A 20,509-nucleotide genomic window follows, 5' to 3' on the forward strand; every position below is an offset into this window, starting at 1 on the left:
GGGGCAAAAAAGTATTTAGTCAGCCACCAATTGTGCAAGTTCTCCCACTTAAAAAGATGAGAGAGGCCTGCAATTCACATCATAGGTAGACCTCAACTATGAGAGACAATGAGAAAACAAATCCAGACAATCATATTGTCTGATTTGGAAAGTATTTTTTTGCAAATTATGAAGAGTTGTAGAGAGTTCTCATTGCTTGTGGAGGAGGGAGATCTCCGCTGGCAGCTTCCCCCCACCTGAATGGCAGCTCCGGGCCTGTGAGCTCGCCAGAGCTGACATGATGTATTTCATGAGTTTTGTTTCAATATGAACAAAACTTGCTGCCTTGGTTTGAATATGGAATAAACCACAGCCATTTTAAATTGAATTGCCTCAAATATTCTATGCTATTTTGAAAATGATGTAATTATAATTTGTCGTGTTTTCAAATGGAAGTATTATTGTTTGTATTTTCCTCTTTGGGCTATGACAACAGGAAGCAACAAGTTGTGTCCCCGTTGCTGGGCAAGCAAGGTGAGTTGGGAGTTGAATTTTGGAGCAGAATGGCAGACATTTAAGGAATACATTTCATGGTGACAAAATTATTATGATTCTGTTTCCCATTCATGCCAGTCCTTGGGCACTAGAATGAAAACCACTTCTTGGAAAAGGAGCTGACGTCGCGACGGCACGATGTGCGATCTTAGTGCTCCGAGATCTCAGTCGATATTTCTGTCACTGGACGGTCCATTCGGACCTAAACCGTCCCGCAGAGATGGTGATTGAGATCCTGCTGATCTCATGGACACCGCAAAGTCCCTGAAAGATCCAGGGATAACCTTTATTTCCGGCGACAGAAACGCAGCTAATAAAGCTGCTGAAGTTGGGACAGCTCCGGACGGGAAGAAAGCGAAAAGAGAAAGTGTGTCAAATTGATGAGGAAATTTTATTATTAGAAAAAGAGACTACCCCCAAAAAAATTAAGTTAAATTAAAATTGAAGATAGAAGATTGTAAGCGGTGAAATTAATCTACATTAAAGTTAGTGTGTTATCCTGTTTCTAATTTTTTTCTTCATGCATGGAACTTTTGCATAGGCTCACTATTTTTTAAACTGAATGGATTAATTTTTTCTTCTTTTTTCACTTTTGCTTACATCTATGGATTAAAATTTTCCTTCTTTTTTATAATGCTTGATTGGATTGTTTTTGATCTCCATTTAAGGGTTTTTTTCTTTCTTAAGCTTGGAATATAAAGAAGATAATAAGGATTATAAAGAGGGTTGTCACAACAGGAGAAAAAGCAGATACACTGCCACCTGGAGGCTGGATACATTGTTTTTTCTTCTTTCTCTTTGATCACTTGAAATTCAAGGTTTTTTCAGTTTGTTTACTGAGAGTGATAGTAGGAAGAGTACAATTTGTTTATACAGGTGTTTTTGGGGAGCTTTTTGCTTTTTTTTTACAGGTGCTAGCTATTGGAGGGAAGACAACATTTTGACGTGAAAGATAATAAATGAACCTGTTTGAAGTTTATTAAAATAGCCTTGAATCCTGTAGTGGCAGTGCCTGCAAAATTGGAAGAATGGTGCAGCAGGAAAAAGAAACCAACATTGCAAATGATTATATTTGAAATTCAAAATCTATTAGTTGTGACAGAGAGAATTGAAAAGCGATTGGAGAATATGGAATACAAAACAGAAAAATTTGATGGAGAAACTGTGGATGTTTATCAAATGAAGAATGTGAAGGACAGAGTTCAAAAATGGAAGAAAAAAATTAGCAAAGAGATAAGAAAACTGTGGATACTGACAACAAAGTGAGCGAGGTTGGTAATATGGAAAGGGGAGATAGATGGATTGGAACTACCCCAGACTTCAAAGCACAGAAGAAGAAAAGAGAGAAAAAGTGATGGAGATAAGGAGAGAAATCTTGACAGAAGCACCAGTGATAACCAAAAATAAGCTGATGGAAAGAGCAGATGGTGGGTTTCGAGCTTTTATGAGATACGAAAGGAACAACATGTTGCGAAGAGAAGTTCATACAAGATTTATTAAGAAAGTAACTAGAATATTAATGCTACAAATGGCAAGAGATATAAGACTGCACTATTACTGGAAAGATACAGGTTGATGCAATGAAAATATATAATAAAAACTAAGCTAAATTTAGTTTACTAGTAGTATGTATAATATGAAGTGACAATAGCTATAGTTAAATAATGATTAATAATGATAACATTACATATGGATATATTAGTTTGATAATATGAAATTTTATATAAACAATACATGGAGAATATGAGAGGAGGTTTAAAAGCTTTATCTAGAATATGTTATAAGGATGTATTGTGATTGGATGATTTTAGGATGATTTAATAGAATGTTATCATATAATCCTAGTCTAGATTTTGAATATTATATATAAAAGAATGTAAAAACAATTATAGTCAAATTAAGGTTGAGATATAATAATCATGATATACATGAATATATGTGAATTTAAAATATGCGATTTGATATGAAAAGCAGATGAGGATTATGGAAGAGATGCATGGAAATACTATAACCAACTAACACACTTTCTACAATTTGTAATGGAAGATGGCTTTTTTTTATTTTTATGTTTGTTTGTCTTTGTTCAAAAATAAATAAAAATTGTTTTTTTTAAAAGAAAGAAAACCACTTCTTGGTTTTCTAAAATAGATTCTTGCATATAAATATAAGTGTTTATGTAAAAATGCATATATGAATTATTGATTATGCTTTAGGAATAATGCAAATAGAATGTAAGTGCAAAAAACTATTTTGTGTATATGTATTAATCGTGATATTATTCCCTTCAGACCACCAGGACTATATTTTGGAACCACTTTCCCTGCCAGAAAATCCAGGTGGCATTTCTGCTGAAGAAGAATCTTCATCTGTGCCTTGTCTATTCTGTGAAGAATATTATCTAATATCAGAACAAAATCAAATTCTGAAACACATGATCATAAAACACAAACTTGTCATATCAGATGTCAAGCTGATTGCAGATTTTAGAAGGTATGTTTCCTTGTACAAATGTAGGCCCCAGACCTCATTTTTGAATTTTAAACATAAAATTTCCAAACTTAAAACTGAAGAGAAACAGATCTTTAAAATCATTCTATGAATTAGCACCAACTCTACATAGTGGAACAAAACACATTTGGTTCTGATTTCTTTCTGACTTTCTGCCATTTTATATTAAATTTTGTCCTGTTAAAAGATGGATATTCCAACATAAGCCTCAAACGATCCAGGCCTAGACCGGGTGGGGATCAAAGCAAACACACAGGAAACCGAGCAGTTCAGGCTTTACTCCATAACAATAAGCCAGAGTCTTGGGACATGATGACTATCACACACAGTTACATGCAAAGTCAGCACTGGGAGCTCTTGCCTCCCAGCCTGCTTTATTGTCCAGGGCCACACCCTTCAGCCGGCCAGACCCGCCTGCTGGCCACCCAGCATCCAGCCAGTTGAAGCAACCATCTGGCTGCAGTGGTGTGTCTCAGCCGGAGATGAGCCTCAGGGTCCCGTGAATCCAGACCAGAGACATGCAGGAGCGAGCAGCTGTCGAGCAGATGCATGGCACTGTCACTGGAAGTCCCATCGCCCCTTGCTCTTCACGCCAGGCGCTTGCCTGTTGCCCGGTACCGCTCATGTGGAACCGGTGAGGCGGCCAGCCTACTGATGGGAGGATGGATGGCACCGCCCCAGCATGTCCCGCTGCTGCTTCTGCAGCCTCACTCATTGCTGCGATCACTGTCTTCAATGTGTGCTGCTCTGTGCCCTTCCCACCACCCCTAGGTATGGTGAGCCCCGGATCGGGCTCGACAGTATTTTGGAGATGATTTTAAACACAAATGGGAATAATTTAATAAGAAAACCTAAAAAATAACCTTAGTAAATAAATTGTCAGTTGTCTGCCTGTTGTGACTCAGCAGTTCTGCTGTGAGTTTTTTCGGGATACAAGATTCAGTATGCAGCTGGGGCTGTGGGAGGCAGGTTTGGAGATAAAAGGACAGATGCTGCCATGCCCTAGTTGCAGGAGTCAACATACGTTCCTTCGTGCGTGCCTTGGTTTATACAACATTGTTTGATCATCAGTCGTGGTTTATGTAAGATTCACTTGGATAAGTGCTCTGTCTGTCTGTAACCCTGATTCATAGAGAGTTTGGAAGAGTGTTTTGCTTTCGTTTTCTTCAAATTGAGTTGCTGTAAGAAAGATTTGTTTTCATTACGTTATCTGGTCAAAGACTTGTATTTATGTTATTTTTTGGGCTCGAAGCCAGTTTGAACTGTGAAGTTTGTCTGCCTGCGTTTGTTAAAAGCCGTGATGGGGGGGGGACAGAACAGATTGACTCCTGCCCGATAAGCCTCCATTTCAGTAACTATGGAGCAATTACATGCTGCACATGCGCAACTCGCGTAACAGATGGCTGTCCTGACGGATCAAATTCAACAGTTGCAACCCCCCCTCCCCAGCCAAGGAGGAAGTGCCCAGTAGCCATGCCAGATAAATATGATGGGAGTCTGGCCATGTTTGCAGATTCTTGGGACAATGCCAGCTGTTTATTAGCCTGAGAGCGGAGGACTTTCCCACTGACCGGACGAAGGTGGGATTCATGATTAGTTTGCTCTCAGGCACAGCTGCCCGGTGGGCCACTCCCTTGTTAGTGCAGCAGAGCCCTTTGTTGGATGACTTCCAGGGCTTCTGCCAGCATTTCAGACGGATGTTTGAAGATCCGATCAAAGGGGAAACCTCTTCGTCCATCGAAGAATAGCAGATACACGGATCTGCCAATTATGCTTTAAACAAGGAAAATATGCATACATATCTATTCAATTTTATAAACCAATTCAATTACTAAACACAGATACAAAATTTATACAAATTGATAGCCAATTAAAATAATATGTTTAAAACAAACTAAACTTCTTCCTAAAGGAGATCTTATTCCAAATTTCAGATCAGTACTTTCTCTGACAATATATTACTAAGGAGTTAGAGAAAGGGAAGAAACAGGCTGCTTATTAACATATACATATAAACACATTTGATTCATTATCATTGTAAAGGGTTAAATTTAGTTTCAATTCTATGTACTGATGCATATATCAAAATATGAAAGTTAATGAAGAATAATTCCTAAAAGTTTTTGTTGATGATATGATATTGGACATACAGTAGTTAATGCGGTACAAATTACTTTTTAAAAAAATCATTTGTAAGAGTGACCTATAAGCCCATTTACTAAAACTTATTTAAAACTTTTTAAATAAAACTAAAGTTTTGCATTGGTGTCAGCATTATGTGTTAATTATGAGAAATTAGAATTACTGAATGTTCAGAAATTTACCAAGGATTTTGTAGAAACTAGTGAATATTCCTCAAACTTAAAAGATTGAAAATATACAAAACTTTAAATAAAACTTTAGAAGAAAACATTCTAGTGTGGAAAGATTGAAGAAGGATTAGACTTGATGGGACAAATATTCATTTATACAAAGGATAAAATAGCTGGAATTCAACAGATATAATGTGTCTTGTGCATTTTAAATTGGCATGAGCAAATAGAATTGCCTACTTTCACTTCTCTTGTACAAATTAAAATACAAATTATAGTTTTCAAGTTTTCTAACGAAGATTTTTGTATATGTTTTATAAAGGTTGTCTAGGAATATTTGATTCATTTTTCCTTTTCTTTGCATATTGTATTTCTAGTATAAGTACATCCAGAAGTTCACTTCTTAGAATGACCATATGGTAGCACATGGTATTGTGGCATAAAGCTGGCTCCTGCAGCTTTTCGATATTTTGTTGGATAATTAAACTGCTAAGTAAGGATCAGCATTCATAACAGCATACATTTTTCAAAGGCTTGAGATGAAGTTTGCACAAAGGATCCCATTTATTTCTTAGGCAATATCAAGACTTAAAGCAAAAAAACATAGAAAGAAAGAATGTAGAGCAAATAAAATCCTTAAATAGTTGGGTTATTTAACACGATAAGCTTCCCATGTTTAAAAACAAATTCCAGGCATAATGTCTGGGATCTGCGTGTAAACTGTTCATCTGAAAAATGTTTAGCAAAATATTCTCAATTTGTATCTTAATCCATATGTCGGGTATATTATTATGGCTAAACAGAAGTGTTTAGTTTGAAGAAATGCCTTCATAGAAGACTAGTAGTACTAATGAAGTTTCCAAATACTGCAAGGAGAATTATTTATTTAAATGTTAATAGAATTAATTAATTGTATAGTAAGACAATTATAGAGTTGTCTATATTTTTTTCTTATTTTTCTCCCCTGAAGGTATGTATTGTACTGGAAGAAAAGATTCACAGAACAGCCAATTGCTGACTTCTGTTGTATAATAAAGACAAACTCTGAAGCAGCTTTAGGTAAGTGAGTTTTGTAATAGAAGTTTTGTAGGCCTGGTGTGAAAGATCTCAATTTTTACTAATCACCAAATGGCACATTTTTACTTTGTACTTAATTACCTTACATGCAAAAATACCTGTTTGAGAATTTATGTTCCATGAATCCTTTGATTTAGCTTGTGGCTGTGAAATACTGTAAAGTTAAAGATCTAGGGATAGTACTTAAATCACATTTCATTGTAATTCCCCAAGTACTTTAGAAATTGAAATGCAGCAGGAAATAGTCAAATTTGGGAGCATATCTTCTCATCAATTTCTATTTGAAAATCAAATAATTAAGAAGAGTTAAGTCTTTGATCAGGTTTTGCACTTTAAGTTGAAAAAAGGACTCATGGAGAAAAAAAATCAAAATGTTCAGAACTGAAGAAGCTTCTTGGATGAGAATTGAAATATTTTCAAGGAAAAACAAAGGAAGTCCAGCTGTCTATTGAAAAAGCACCTTTGGGACAACCATGACCTGGAGACTGGGAACCTCCATAGACAAACAGAATTGTAAAATGTATGTTGCTTGAGTTTGCAAATGGATAACCGCCAGGCTGTACTGATCTATGATAGGGAATAGGCCTATAAACGTTGAGACTTATTTCTTGGATAGATTGGAGAAAAGTTTTTTAAAAAACGTTATGGATAGCTAAACTAAATCTCCTACAGCAATCTTAGTGTCTTCCTGCCTATGTATATGTACCTGCTATATGTTTATACACAGTTAGAGCCAGATCTGACTGTTCTTTTAAAAGTAACTGTGCCATCTATGTCTTGGAGGAAATCAGGGAGTTATGGAACCATAGAGACAAGATTTTTAAAGCAAGCAGAGAGTATTGTTTCTATAAACTGCTTAATGGGTCATAAACTGTTTGAGAGGGAAACATAGAGGAGTGCAGATAGTTCTCATATGTAAATTCTGCAAATGACAAGAAATCAAGCTAATTGTCCCATTGATAAGAAACTGTCAGAAGTTCAAGATAGATCAGGTCAGGAAACAGACATTGCCAGGAATATAGGAATGCTACTTCATTGTTGTAAGCTATAATAATAAAACTTTGAAGGCCTGCTAGAATTTCCCTCTGCCTCCTTTTACACCAAACAGAATTATTGTGGGATTATTTGGGGTTCATAGTGTTTTCCCAGAACTGAATTGTCATTTTTCTTAATGACTTATACATTCCTTCATCAAGATTCTCTCCAAACATATCTTTATAGAAACTAACAATACAAAAATGGTTTCAACATTTTGTCTTCTCTAATTTCCTGTTTGACTGGGAAATGAGATAGCGACAAATGAATGTAAATAACTAGAATGTGATAGAGGACTTTCCAATATCTGGATGCAAATTAACAACCCTAATTCAGGATTATGTATTTGATAAACCTTTGCCCTGAAAAATATGGTCTGGAGCAATTTAGCCAACTTAGTATTACAGCTCTGACCCAAAGACAATATGGCATCGTTAATATCTGTTCATACTCTAGACAAAGTTCCAAAAAATCCAGATGTCTTGAGGAGCAGTTGAAATGAAAAGAGGGGCAAGACCTGAAAGATGCCTTCTTGTAGAATAGACTATTTAAATTGGCAATCCGTTTTTCAGAAGTTGAATTAATGGCCTAGTGTTCTCTATACAGAGATTAATATTTTGTAAAATGTTGGCAAATTCCAAAATTGAAAGCCACACATTGGAAACCTGAATGTTTGAATGTTCTACCTGCATACCTTCCATAAAAATCCAATCAACCAGATCATTTAATTGAGGAAGATCAAAGTTACATTTCCAAGTTACCATGCAGTTTGTTTTGGCATAGGTATTGAAAACATTCCTGACATGAAGATAGAAAATGGTCTTTTTGGGGGGGGGGGAGGGGGATCAAAATATCATGCAGATAAATGACTATATTCTTACCAAAAATATCAGACTATCTAATTCATATATCTGGAGAAAACAGCTAAGAGAGATCTAAAGAAGAATTTTCTTTCTTTTTTCTTTCTTTTCATAAACGTGTGTCTGTGTCTGTGTGTGAGAGAGAGAGAAAATAAAATATGGGTAGATAACCATTAAATCACTGATGGAATGGGCATCCAGCAGACGGATCTTTGAGAACAAATTCTTCTAGTGGCAACGCTTTGAGAGTGAACCAGAGTCCTGGCAGCACAGAATCATGGATTGCTTTTTGAGTCCATCTCCATGAAGAGATTGCTTTGTGAAGGACAATCAGCTGATGCACCCATCACCTTTTTATACAGTACAAGGCCATCTGATGATGTCCTGGAAGCTATTTCAGAATGGCCAAAATGAATCCCAAATTGGGGTCTGTGGTTAGGGCATTACAACTCAATCTTGAAAGCCTGACAAGTTCTCCTCTATTTCAACTTATACCTAGCCCATCAAGGAACAGTTGTTTCGAATTCCTTTGTTTTGCTTTCTAATTTCTCAGGATTTAAATATATTTTCGGTTGCAGCTTCCTCTTCTGCTCTATCTATATAGGAGATTAGGATGAGTGACCTTTTCATATTTGCATAATTTGATACCTCAATGCAATGTGCCATTTAAGAAGTATCTTAGTATACTAACAAAAGTTACACGGTTACAAAAGAGCCGAGGTGGCACAGTGGTTAGGGTGCAGTACTGCAGGCCACTTCAGCTGACTGTTATCTGTAGTTCAGCGGTTCTAATCTCACTGGCTCAAGGTTGACTCAGCCTTCCATCCTTCTGAGGTGGGTGAAATGAGGACCCAGACTGTGGGGCCGATATGCTGACTCTGTAAACCGCTTAGAGAGGGCTGAAAGCCCTATGAAGTGGTATATAAGTTTAACTGCTATTGCTATTGCTACACAATTTGCTTTGACACTTATGTTTACTTCATAACAGAGGATCAGGACAATTATTTTCTTTTATGTGATGCCTTACCTGAAGACAGAGAACTAAGGGAGAAACTTCAACAACAAAGACTGGTAAGATATTATTGAGATTGTGAAATTATTTACACAGATAAAATGAAAGTCAAAAACCCCTAGATCTTCTCTTTCAATATTATGTTACAGACTGACAATTTAATAAAGGAAACTTTAGCCCAGTAAAAACTGCTGCTTTAGAAGTATATTGAGCATTATTGGAGAAATTCAAGTAAGAAATGTCTTATAGGAGACATTTCTATAATACATAAGTGTGTGTGTGTGTGTGTGTGTGTGTATAGCAAAAATATACGCCCTCCCCCAAAAATAAGCCCCATGGACAACCCCCCCTCCAGCCAGGCAGAGCACCACTCACCAACCTAGCGATATCCCAAAGGTGCCAAGCCGCAGGAGCCGGGGGGAGGGGGAGCAAAGGCGCTCACATTGCTTTCCGCCTTCGGGATACCGCTAGGTTAGTGAGTGGTGTTGTGCCCAGCTGGAATGGGGGGTTGTTGGGTGGCTGCTCTCACGAGAAGCTGCCCGGCAGCCCCCCTTTCCAGCTGGGCAGAATGCCACTCACCAACCCAGTAATATCCCAAAGGCGCTAAGCCGCTTGGCGCTCTGTCCAGCTGGAAAGGGAGGTTGCGCGAGCGCCTGTTCCGCCCTCAGCTCGCGTGTCTCCCAGCCTCACCATGCTCTGGCCCAGCTCTCCCTGCAGGGTCAGGATGTTGCTGCAGCGCTCCAAGCATAACAGGGAGAGCTGGGCCAGGGCATGGTGAGGCTGGGAGGCACGCGAGCTGGGGCGGAACAGGCGCTCGTGCAACCTCCTTTCCAGCCTTTGGGATATTACTGGGTTGGTGAGTGGCGCTCTGCCCGGCTAGAAAGGGGGGTTGCTGGGCGACCACATGAGCGTGGTCACCTCATGGCTGCTGTGTTGCACTGCTGTGACAGCGCCACACAATCATTTGCCCCTGAGGCTATGCCCAGCTCTTCGGGCGCCTGCTCACAAGAGAACAGCCACCCAGCAATCCCAAACCAATAAGCCCCCCCCCCCAATAATAAGGTTCAAGCAACATTTGGTGGGTCAAAAGAAAATAAGACCCTGTCTTATTTTCAGGGAAACAGTGTATCTGTGTATCTGTGTATGTGTGTGTGTGTGTGTATGTATGTGTATATGTATGCCCAAATATGGGAGGAAGATCACTACTTCCATTCTCTCTCCTTCGGCTCGTCACAAGAGACCATCCAGGCAGAAACCCATGTGTATGTGTGTGTGTGTGTGTGTGTGTGTGTGTGTGTGTGTGTGTGTGTGTGTGTATATATATATGTATATGTATATGTTATATTTATGCTGATAAATAAATAAATATAACAAATGTAACAAAAAGGCAACAGTAAAAAATATTGGGTTTCTGTCTGGATGGTCTCTTGTGACGAGCCGAAGACAGAGAGTGGAAGTGTGACCTTCCTCCCATATTTGGGCATACCAGGGGTTGTGACTTTAAATATATATATATATACACACACACATACATACATACATACACACACACACACACACACATACACACACATACACATACACACACATACATACACATACATACATATACATATATATACATATATATAAATATATATATCAGTGACTTGCAGTCAGGGGAGGTAGGGGAGACACAGCCTCACCACTGTCATCATGAAAAGGAAAAAAAATGTAAAAGTAAAAAGGCCAGTGGTGAGGTGAGGTGAGGCTAGCTAGCTGCTGCCTCACCGTGAATGACTGCCTAACTGTTTAAAAAAACCTTTTAAAAACCCCAAGTACTACTATGAGGCAGGAGAATTGTTGCCTCATCTAGTCTAGTCTGACTTCTAAAATGTTTTATGATCGCTTGAGCAGAGTTAAGCGAGGGTTAAAAGCCTAAAAAGTCCCGAGGTAGGTGAGGCACGCAGTTCTTCTGCCTCATAGTAGAGGATGCTTTTTTAGAGGCCTCAACTCTGTCATTCTGTTTAAAGCTGCAGCATTGTGCCCACTCTTCCTCCTCTCTTTCTCCGTTTCTGATGCCCCCCACCCTATGCTCCCTCTTTTCCTTCAGATTTCCTTTTTTTCTTTTTTCTTTAATAAATGCAATGCCAGTTGCCATTTGGATTGAGTCTTCTGTGTTAAGTTAACCTTGCATGAATTGCAAAGGGAGGAAGATTGGGGAGGGGGGAATGCGAGCCTACCAAAGCTTCCGAAAAATAGGTGGGTTAGTCAGTGGGCAATGTTCCCTCTAAGGTCCGCGCCTGCGCAGCCGCGCACGTAACAAGAAAACACCGTGCACCAGTTTCCAACAGTGTTTTTTAATGTGTTAAATTTATTTAAAATATTCCCCCTCCCTCCTCTCTCTGCACCAAACTCTCTCCTGAAGTCAAGGAAGACTCTGCCTGGAGGCTGATGACGCTGCAGAAAGGAGAATTCCCATTAGCCCTCTGGGGCTTCGTTGGTTCCTGGGAAAATGCAATTCGCTGGTTGTAGCCTGCATTTCTCTGCACATCTGGCATTTCTCAGGCATTGCCTCGACTTCTCCCTTTTCCTTTGTGGAGAGAGGGATGCCATGTGGAATTGGACTGCCTGAGCCAAAGTGGTCAATGGGATCTTGAGACATGATTTTTGAGCAGTACCAATCCATTCCACTCTTTCCTTTCCCTTTCTGTCCTTCTTCTATCTTCCTTTTCCTTTCTCCTTTCCTTTCCTTTCTCCTTTCCTTTCCTTTCCTTATTTCCTTTCCTTATTTCCTTTCCCTTCTTTTTTCTTTTCCCTTCCCTTTCCCTCCCTTCTTCATACTTTACTTTCTTCTTTCCCATTTCTTTTTCTTTCCTTCTTTTCTATTTCCTTTCCTTTCCGTTCTCTTTTCCTTTCCTTTTTCTTCTTTCCCATTTCCTTTCCTTTCCCTCCCCCTTCCTTCCCTTCCTTCCTTCCTGGGGGTCTGAGGGAGAGGGAGTGGACCCTTTTCCTCCTTGCCCCCCTCCCCAACATCTGCTCTGATGGCAAACGTGCTTTTGTGTGCTACAGTATGTAAAGAATGCTGATATGAGACCTTAAACATAGCCCTTTAACTGCTGTCAATCAAATATTGGATAAGATAATTTGTAGCATTTTAATGTTTGTAAATCTGATTTGATGACATCAGTGCCTCACCAGCCATAAACCTCACCGCACGCCACTGATGTGTGTTTGTGTGTATGTGTGTGTGTGTATGTCAAGGTTCAATTAAAAAGAAGAAGAAACCCTCATCTGAAAAACTTACTTAAGGATAGGATTGGAGAGGTTTTTGGGGGTCACTGTGTTTTGGGTTCTTTTCATGTTTATAGATATATTAGTGTGAAAGATATATATGTATATTTCTTATATCAAAATATCATAGCCATATATAAATACATGATATTTTAGTCTATATATATTCAAAACAAGAAAAAGCTGAAAACAGACAAGGTAAGCGCCAAGCACTGTGAAGTGCCCTCAACAATGAAAAGTGAAAAAAATAGCAAAAATTCCATTACCATATGATGACAGTTATGAAACATAAGGTTTAAACCACAGCACTTACATATAAAGATCTTATATTTAAAGTTAGATTCCTTCATCGTTGTTTGAGCATCTTTTGCATCTGCGATAAAGTAACTTATCTGAACTTTATCCTTGAATCTTCTGTGGTTAAATTCATGGGGGTAAGGGTTGCAGTTCTAGAGGAAGATGCATTGCTTTGCCAACGGTGAGGTTCTGATATAGGAGTATGGACTCCAGGAAATGGGAATTCTAGGAATCCTAAGAAAGGAGAGGCCAAGAATTGATTACATGTCCTAGTGTTAACTTCCAATCTCCAGTGTCTTTTTGCAAAATAGCAATTTACCAACTGAGAATTTACTAAAATAGTTGAAACTGCTTATTAATACTAGCCACTTAACTACCAAACCATCAAGCGCTGTAAGCAGCAGTACAAATTTTAAGCTCTTTAACTGGGAGACCCAAACTAGATGAAAGATTTCTGCTCCCCTGGTCTTTGAACTGATTTGTGCATGTGTTTGTGTTTTACCATTTAATGAGTCATTGAATGGAAAGACTGCCATTCAGGCAGAGTAAAAGAACAGAGCTCAACATTGTGAATTTTCAAAAAAGCCACTCTCAGAACGGTGCTTTTCAGCTCATTGCATGATTTGTTCCTGATGAAATAGCAGTGGAGTTGTTTATGTGAAGGAACAAATGGTGTGGAATTTTCACATTAGTGAATCTCTGTTTGTGCAGCCATTGAGAACTGGGCATGCATACGTAAAACTACTCTTCAATGGTGCTCTACCCAGTCATCCTCTTCCTTTGTAAATAAACAGAAGCTGCAAGAATGAAAGGTCAAGGCTAGTAGGACATTAGAGGAGAGAGACTTTGGTACATGGAAGCAGATCAGACCTTTGCAAACAACATGAATAAGCTTGAATTATTTCTATTCCCATTATCAAAGTGGTCAAAGGCAATGTGGAGATGAATAAATAGGAGTTTTAACAGATATTATGGTCAGTTTGATGGCTTTGAGTTTTTCTTTTGGGATAGAGGTTTATTTGCAAAGCATTTTAATTTCAAGTGCCCTACAGTCTTTATATACACCTAAATATCTTCAGCACTCCCAGTTCCCCGTCTCTTGATCATTTCCTGTTACCAAAATATAAATGATTTATTCCTTTGGTTTTACATGGCAAAAATATACCTTGATTCTCTCACATTCAATTTGTTGTTCAAAAACAACATGTAGCTAAGCACTTGGAGTACTGAGCAGTAAAATCCAGTAAAAGCAATAAAAAATAAAAGCAGGAATAGAAACAGAAATACTAAAAAAAAAAGGGGGGGTGCTTTTAAACATATTTTTAAAAGTATAAAATTGATTTATGTTTGTGCATGTGGTTTTTTTTACTTGCATTGACACGCAGTGATATCTAACACAATACAAGACATACTTTTTCTCCCTACAATCCCTCTGTGGTAAATAGGTAATTAGAAAGAGAGGTTAAAAGGCATCCTAGTTTTATTCACAGCAATCCGCCTGCTTCTCAAGCTGCCACTGACAGTCATATTAACGAACTTGTTTTGTAAACTAAGTCCATCAAGTTATATTTGTCTAATGGATCTAACTATTTTTAGGATTTCATGGAGTTGGAAAGTTGGGTTGGTTACAGTTTCATTAGTTTGCATACAAAATGCCTACTTTGATCAGTCTTCATTTGTTTCTGTTATTGGGGATATATTAATTCAATAAATAAGAGCAAAAATTATTTTCCAATGGTCAAATGATATTGCACTACATATTATGCAATATATTACAAGAATAGGTTGTATATAGTTCAGCACAGTGCAGCATGATATTATAATTAATGGAAGAAACAACATATTTTTCTAGGAATAATTTGCCACAGGTTCTTATTAAAGATGTGATGGAATATTTTGTTTTTCAATCAATAGAAAGATATTCTAGATCAACAGCAGCAAGAAAGATATGATGCAGATTTTCATGGCATATGCATGTTTTGTGATCATCTTTTTTTGGGTAACAGGTTAGTACTGAACATTTTAGAGTATGTTTTTATGTTCATGAACATCCTGTATGTTATAAATCAAATCTGTTGTAACCCATATCATATCAATTCTGCAGCATGCTAAGTGTCTATTTGAGTAGAAAGTATTTTTTTTTGGTAGGGTTTCTTTCTCTCCAAACATCTTTTAAGTCTATTTCATCAATTATTTTTAAAAAGGATTTGGGAAGTGGTTTTCTACTTAACTTTATTATTTTCTGTGCTTTATAATCCATATTCTGATCTACAATTCTGTTAAAATCTCCCATCATACAAATATTAACATAGTCCAAATCAATAATTTTCCTGTGTAGTTTTCTGTAAAATTCATCTTGTTTGTCATTAGGAGTGTAAATTGCTATTAAAAGTACTTTCTTGTTGTCCACAATTTCCACCATCAAAATTCTTCCATCGTCTCTATAAATTTGTTCCGCTGGGATTGTATCTTTAATATAAAAAAATCACTCCTCTTTTCTTACAGTTTGCCAATGTAGTAAATATTTTCCCGAGTTTTGGTTGCACCATAAGTGTTCATATTGTTTTTGAATATGCACTTCTTGTAAACAAATTATATCCAATTTCAATTTTCCTAATTTATGGAATATTTTATTTCTTTTAATTGCTGAATTAAGTCCATTAATATTGATTGTAATCATTTTTTCTCTTCCATTTTTATGCTTTATAAGTAGGATTTATTGCTCTAGTAGATCTTAATTCTCATTGTTCTCTGATGTCAACTCCGCCTACAGCACCCTCTTCTTTTTCAGTCCCACCTTTAGCACCTTCTTCTTTCTCAATCACGACTATAGAGACCTCTTGAAGTTCTCTTAGTGGTTCTTCTTTTCTAGCCTCCTTGGCCTTTCCTCTGAGATGTTCTGTGAAGAATGATTCTGCATTTTTGATTGTGTCTATTCTATATCTTTGTCCTTGCCATACAAACATTAAACCTCCTGGTATCAGCCATCTGTAATTAACACCTTTTTAAAGTAGGATTTTAGTCAGGAATTGATATTCTCTTCTCATCTCTCTTACTCTTCTCGGGATTTGTTTCAAGACTACAATCTCCTTGCCTTTATATTCCAATTTTGTATCTCTTGCTTTTTGTAATATTTGTGACTGGATTGCTTTCTTAGTAAATCTTACATGACTTCCCTTGGGAGACTATTCCTCGTTGCATATCTTGTGTAGACTCGAAACGCCTCGTCTATACCGTCCATCATCTTCTCTTGGGTTATCTCCAGGACATCTGTCAGAATTTTCATCATTATTTGCATCAAGTTTTCTCCTTTTTCTTCTTCTGCATTTTGGAATAAAAAAAAAATTCTGACTTTTCCATCTCCCATCCCAATAATCCACTGTTGTCTTTTTCCACCACGCAAAATCTGCTGTCAATATCCCCAATTTTCTTCTCTTTTGGGTCATCTTTTTCCATTTTTTGTAGTCTGTCCTTATATTTCATCATCATTTGTTGAATACTTTCAATTTTTTCATCTGTTTTTCCTTTTTTTTTGCTCAATATTTTCCATTCTTTGTTCCATTTTCTCTATTCTGCTTTCAATACTTTTTGTTCTCTTTTCTATGGTCTCTGTTCTTACATTTATTTTTTGTATTCCTTGCATAATCATCTCTAACATTACTCCCTTGTCTTTTTCTTGCTGCAACATCATCTGTATGTATCTTTGTCCTCCTGCTGGTAAAGAGGAAGAGGTTGTTGTTGCGGAGCCGGTGGTTGTTATTTTCTTATTCATCTTCAGATTCTTCTATATTTTAATCCACTTAGTATGAAATATAATTATAATCCCAAATGACCACACAAAGGTCAAAAAAGAAGAAGTAAATAAGAAAAAATTAAAAAGAAAAAGCCAAAACCAAAAAAGGGAAAAGAAAAACAGTAAGACAAGAAAAAAGAAAAGAAAAAATCTTCAATCCCTTGTTGATCCTTATCCAATTATTTCCAATTAAAAAAGAAAATAAAAGGAAAAAGGAAAAGAACCGACAGCAAAATAAAAAATCTCCTTTGGTCCAATTCAATTAAAACAAAATAACAGATGTAAAAAAAAAGAAAAAAAGAAAAAAAAGAGGGGCAGAGAGTAAATATCACTTCCACACAAAAAAAAAGAATGAAAAAAAAGAAAAGCCTTGCCACCAGAGAAATCTCAAAACTTCTATGAGGTGAAAGCCTTTTCAAGGTCACTCTAGGCTTTCCCTTTAAGTTTTTGTTTGTATTTTCAACACAGAAAGTCCCACACACTGAATTTCACAAAGATCACCTGTGTAAACATCCATGCTCATCTCTCCATCAATTCCTGGTTAAGCATTGTAACCTTGAAGAGAGCAAGTTTTCTTCAAACACTCATGCAAAACTAAAAACAATGTTTCAAATCCTCTAGGTGACAGTGATACTTGTTTCCAATTTGTTTCTTCATTTTAACTTAAATCTCCGCATTTAGGGTGTTCTCTCAAGTAAAAAATAATAATAAAACATTCTCACCAAGATGACACGCTTCTCTCCTGCCCTTGAGTTGCAGCAACTTTGATGGCTGCCTCGCAGCCGCCAGCAAAATGGCCTTTTCCCAGATCACCAGAGACTCTGCGGGTGTCTCCGGGATCGACAGGATGTGCCCCTTCCTGTCACTGTCTCTTCGGGATGGTTTAGGTCCAAAGTGGACCACCCTGCAACTAGAATTCAGCGGCAATCTTGGAGCCCCAAGATTGTCCATCCGTTTCACCACGACATCAAGATCCTCCTAATGAACATCCTAATGCTGTATTATTGGGGAAAGCTCAGATGGGGTATCACAGAACAGTTTTCAGACGTTGTTATATTATGCTTACAATTTAGGGTAGTAGCCTATAGTAAAAGTGTGAAACACATAACAGCTATTGGCTTTTGTTGATCCTTAGCCATTTACTTTACCCAATAGGTTAATTGTAACCCTATGGGAGTTACAATTTGCCATATCTGAGGACAACATAAAATCACACGGTCTAGTAGTCTGTTTCACCCAAAGAAGCTCCTCAGTACTGAGGTGAATCATGGTTCTAATGACTCATGATACATGATAGGAAATAGCACCTGGGTAAGTAACGGGTAGCTGAGATAAAGAGACATTGTTTTTCTGATGCTATGCCAACTTTGTTGAATAGCGCTCTCCTGCTCCCCCCCCCTTCCTGGAGATCAGACTGGCTCTTCTATGCTGTTCTCAGCAAGCTCCTAAAAACCAAGATTTTTCAAACAGCCTTTTTCAAATTGGATTTCATATTGTCATCTTTTATTTTATTTCTATTATTGTAGTGTTGCTATGGTTTTATTTATGTACAGGATTGTTTGATATTGGTTTTTTTTCTACTCATGTGAGCCACTAATAATCATTTTTATGAGGCTGCATAAAATATGTTTAATAGTATTTTAAACATATTTATAAACATATAACATGTTTATTATTTAAATAAATAGTAACTATATTACTATTTTAAATTATTATTATTATTTCTATTATTTTTAGCTAACTTAACAAAAGTTCAAAGTTTCAGCATACTGAAACTTAACAAAGCAGAAAGTTTTGAATCCTGGAATCTCAAAATGATAGGTAGGCTGTGCCCTGCTCATCCTGAATATCATTCTGCTTCTCTATATTATTCTATTTTTGATGCAACTACTCAGCCCAGCAAACAGTATATTATGAATATGGGAATGAGCCAGGATGTGTGGGCTCCACTCTCTGAACGTCAAACAGCATTTTACCAAGGCAGGAATTACTGAACTGAGACTTGAGAGGGGAGAGGAGGGGAGGCAATATATTTGGTTTGCGGTATTTGAATAATCAATGAATTACAGTAATACTACTCTGTGAGTAGAATCTATATATTGTGATTATCGCTCCAAGTAATAAAATAGATTTGTTGTATTATCTTTGTATGGTCTTTACTTTAAATAAATGTATGTGCTTGTGTTTGCCACCAGTGTTTCCATTCTAACGAAGTATGAAATATATTGCCCACCCTCCTCTATTGAAATCATTTGTCTTTTCTGCTGCAGCCTGAAATGGTAACCCTGATGCATAATTACAATATAGATCAATATCAGTAATTGGTTTTGGTTTTAAAGATGCAGATGATGATGTGATATGCTGCTATCAGAAGGAAATAACTTGAAAATACATTCTTTGCTGCTAAAAAAAAAAGCTTTCCATGAAGTTATTCAGTAATAGTTGTATTGGTCTGAAATTAACATTTTTCTTTGGTTAAGCACAAATTCTATCAGTAAAATAATTACTACAGTTATGTAGTCACTCGAAAGTATTTCAAGTAGCATTTGTGAATTACTGGATATTAAGAGTTGCTTTGGATATTATTCATCTCTGCATGGCTGTTTACAGTGAAATTGGAAATCTAAGCAAAAGGATAAACTACCTTCATTCTAGCAGCACTGCAAGCATTATGGTTTTCATTTGAGTATATTTATTGGTGCCCTAAAATGTAGGTAGAAGGAAAAAAAGAAACACCTGTATTTTGTTTCTTATATTTTGTAGGTCAGTCCTTCTCAATCACATGGCAAAAGATCATGCATTCAATATTGGCTTGCCAGATAACATTGTGAACTGTAAGGAGTTTTTGAATGTTCTTCAGAAAAAAATTGACAGGTACCTATTTGTATACCGCCAAGAATTAAAACAGTGCTTCTCAAACCTGGGTAAATTGGGGAAAAGTGACACAGGAAAGGATAGCCCAAGCACAGCCAGGGTCAGCCCTGAAGCTGACCTGACTGAGGCCATTTTGAGACTTCAGCACTGAGACACTGGAGAAGAGGGAGGGGAGAATAGAGATAGTTGGGTTTTTTAGTCAAAACAAAATACTTTCTCTTGGTAACCAAGGACGTTCCTGCAGGTGCTCAAAAGGAGGGGACTGGAGTCACTGGACAATATCCTGATTGGACCATGTGAAGGATTGTTTTGAGAAAGTGGAAATCTTTTAATTAGGTGAAAACTGCAGGAATAGGCACAGCTGGTTTTCACCAGCCTGTGCCAATATGACTATCTGATAAACTTATTCTTTGAGGAATTTACCTGTCTTAGAGTCTTGTTTGCGACATTTCAATTTATTTAAAATGGTTTATTAATATTGAGTAAAAAGGATCTTCTAATAGAAAAGTTTGAGAATGAAGGAAAAAGTCTGAGAAGCACTGAACTAAAATATCTGCTACCTAAGGGGTATGTTATATTAGTTTTGTCTATGGAGATTTTCAGTTATGATTGTCCCAAATGTGCTTTTTCAAGAGGCAACTGGACTTTCTGGTTTTTCTTTGAAGACATTTCACTTCTTACCCAAGAAGCTTCTTCAGCTCTGACTGAATGGTGGGGAATAGAAGAATTTATACTTGCAGAAAGTTGGACATTTGCATTCTTTTAGCAAGTTGTCAGGGCCACCTGGAGGTTTATCTGTTGTCAGGGTCACCTGATTAGTGCAAATGGGTATGGAGTCTTCTTGGAACTGTTGCAAGGACTGTGTTGTAGACTGGAGATAGATAATGTCACATCCCTTCCCCTCTGTTGAGAGCGGGCTGTTCAATTTTGACAT

At 37.3% G+C, this 20,509-nt stretch overlaps 1 protein-coding gene across 1 annotated transcript in view; it reads left to right on the plus strand.

Moving 5' to 3' along the window:
* Positions 1-20,509, plus strand: part of ZNF277 (zinc finger protein 277) — a 55,782-nt gene that overhangs the window by 18,773 nt on the left and 16,500 nt on the right. Inside the window, exons 2-6 of the mRNA XM_032221146.1 lie at positions 2,823-3,024; positions 6,325-6,413; positions 9,315-9,397; positions 14,823-14,914; positions 19,465-19,575. Coding sequence (XP_032077037.1) covers positions 2,823-3,024; positions 6,325-6,413; positions 9,315-9,397; positions 14,823-14,914; positions 19,465-19,575 — 577 coding nt within the window. The remainder of the gene's footprint in view (positions 1-2,822; positions 3,025-6,324; positions 6,414-9,314; positions 9,398-14,822; positions 14,915-19,464; positions 19,576-20,509) is intronic.

This window comes from Thamnophis elegans, chromosome 7 (assembly GCF_009769535.1).
Source record: "Thamnophis elegans isolate rThaEle1 chromosome 7, rThaEle1.pri, whole genome shotgun sequence".
NCBI classification, from domain to species: domain Eukaryota; kingdom Metazoa; phylum Chordata; class Lepidosauria; order Squamata; family Colubridae; genus Thamnophis; species Thamnophis elegans.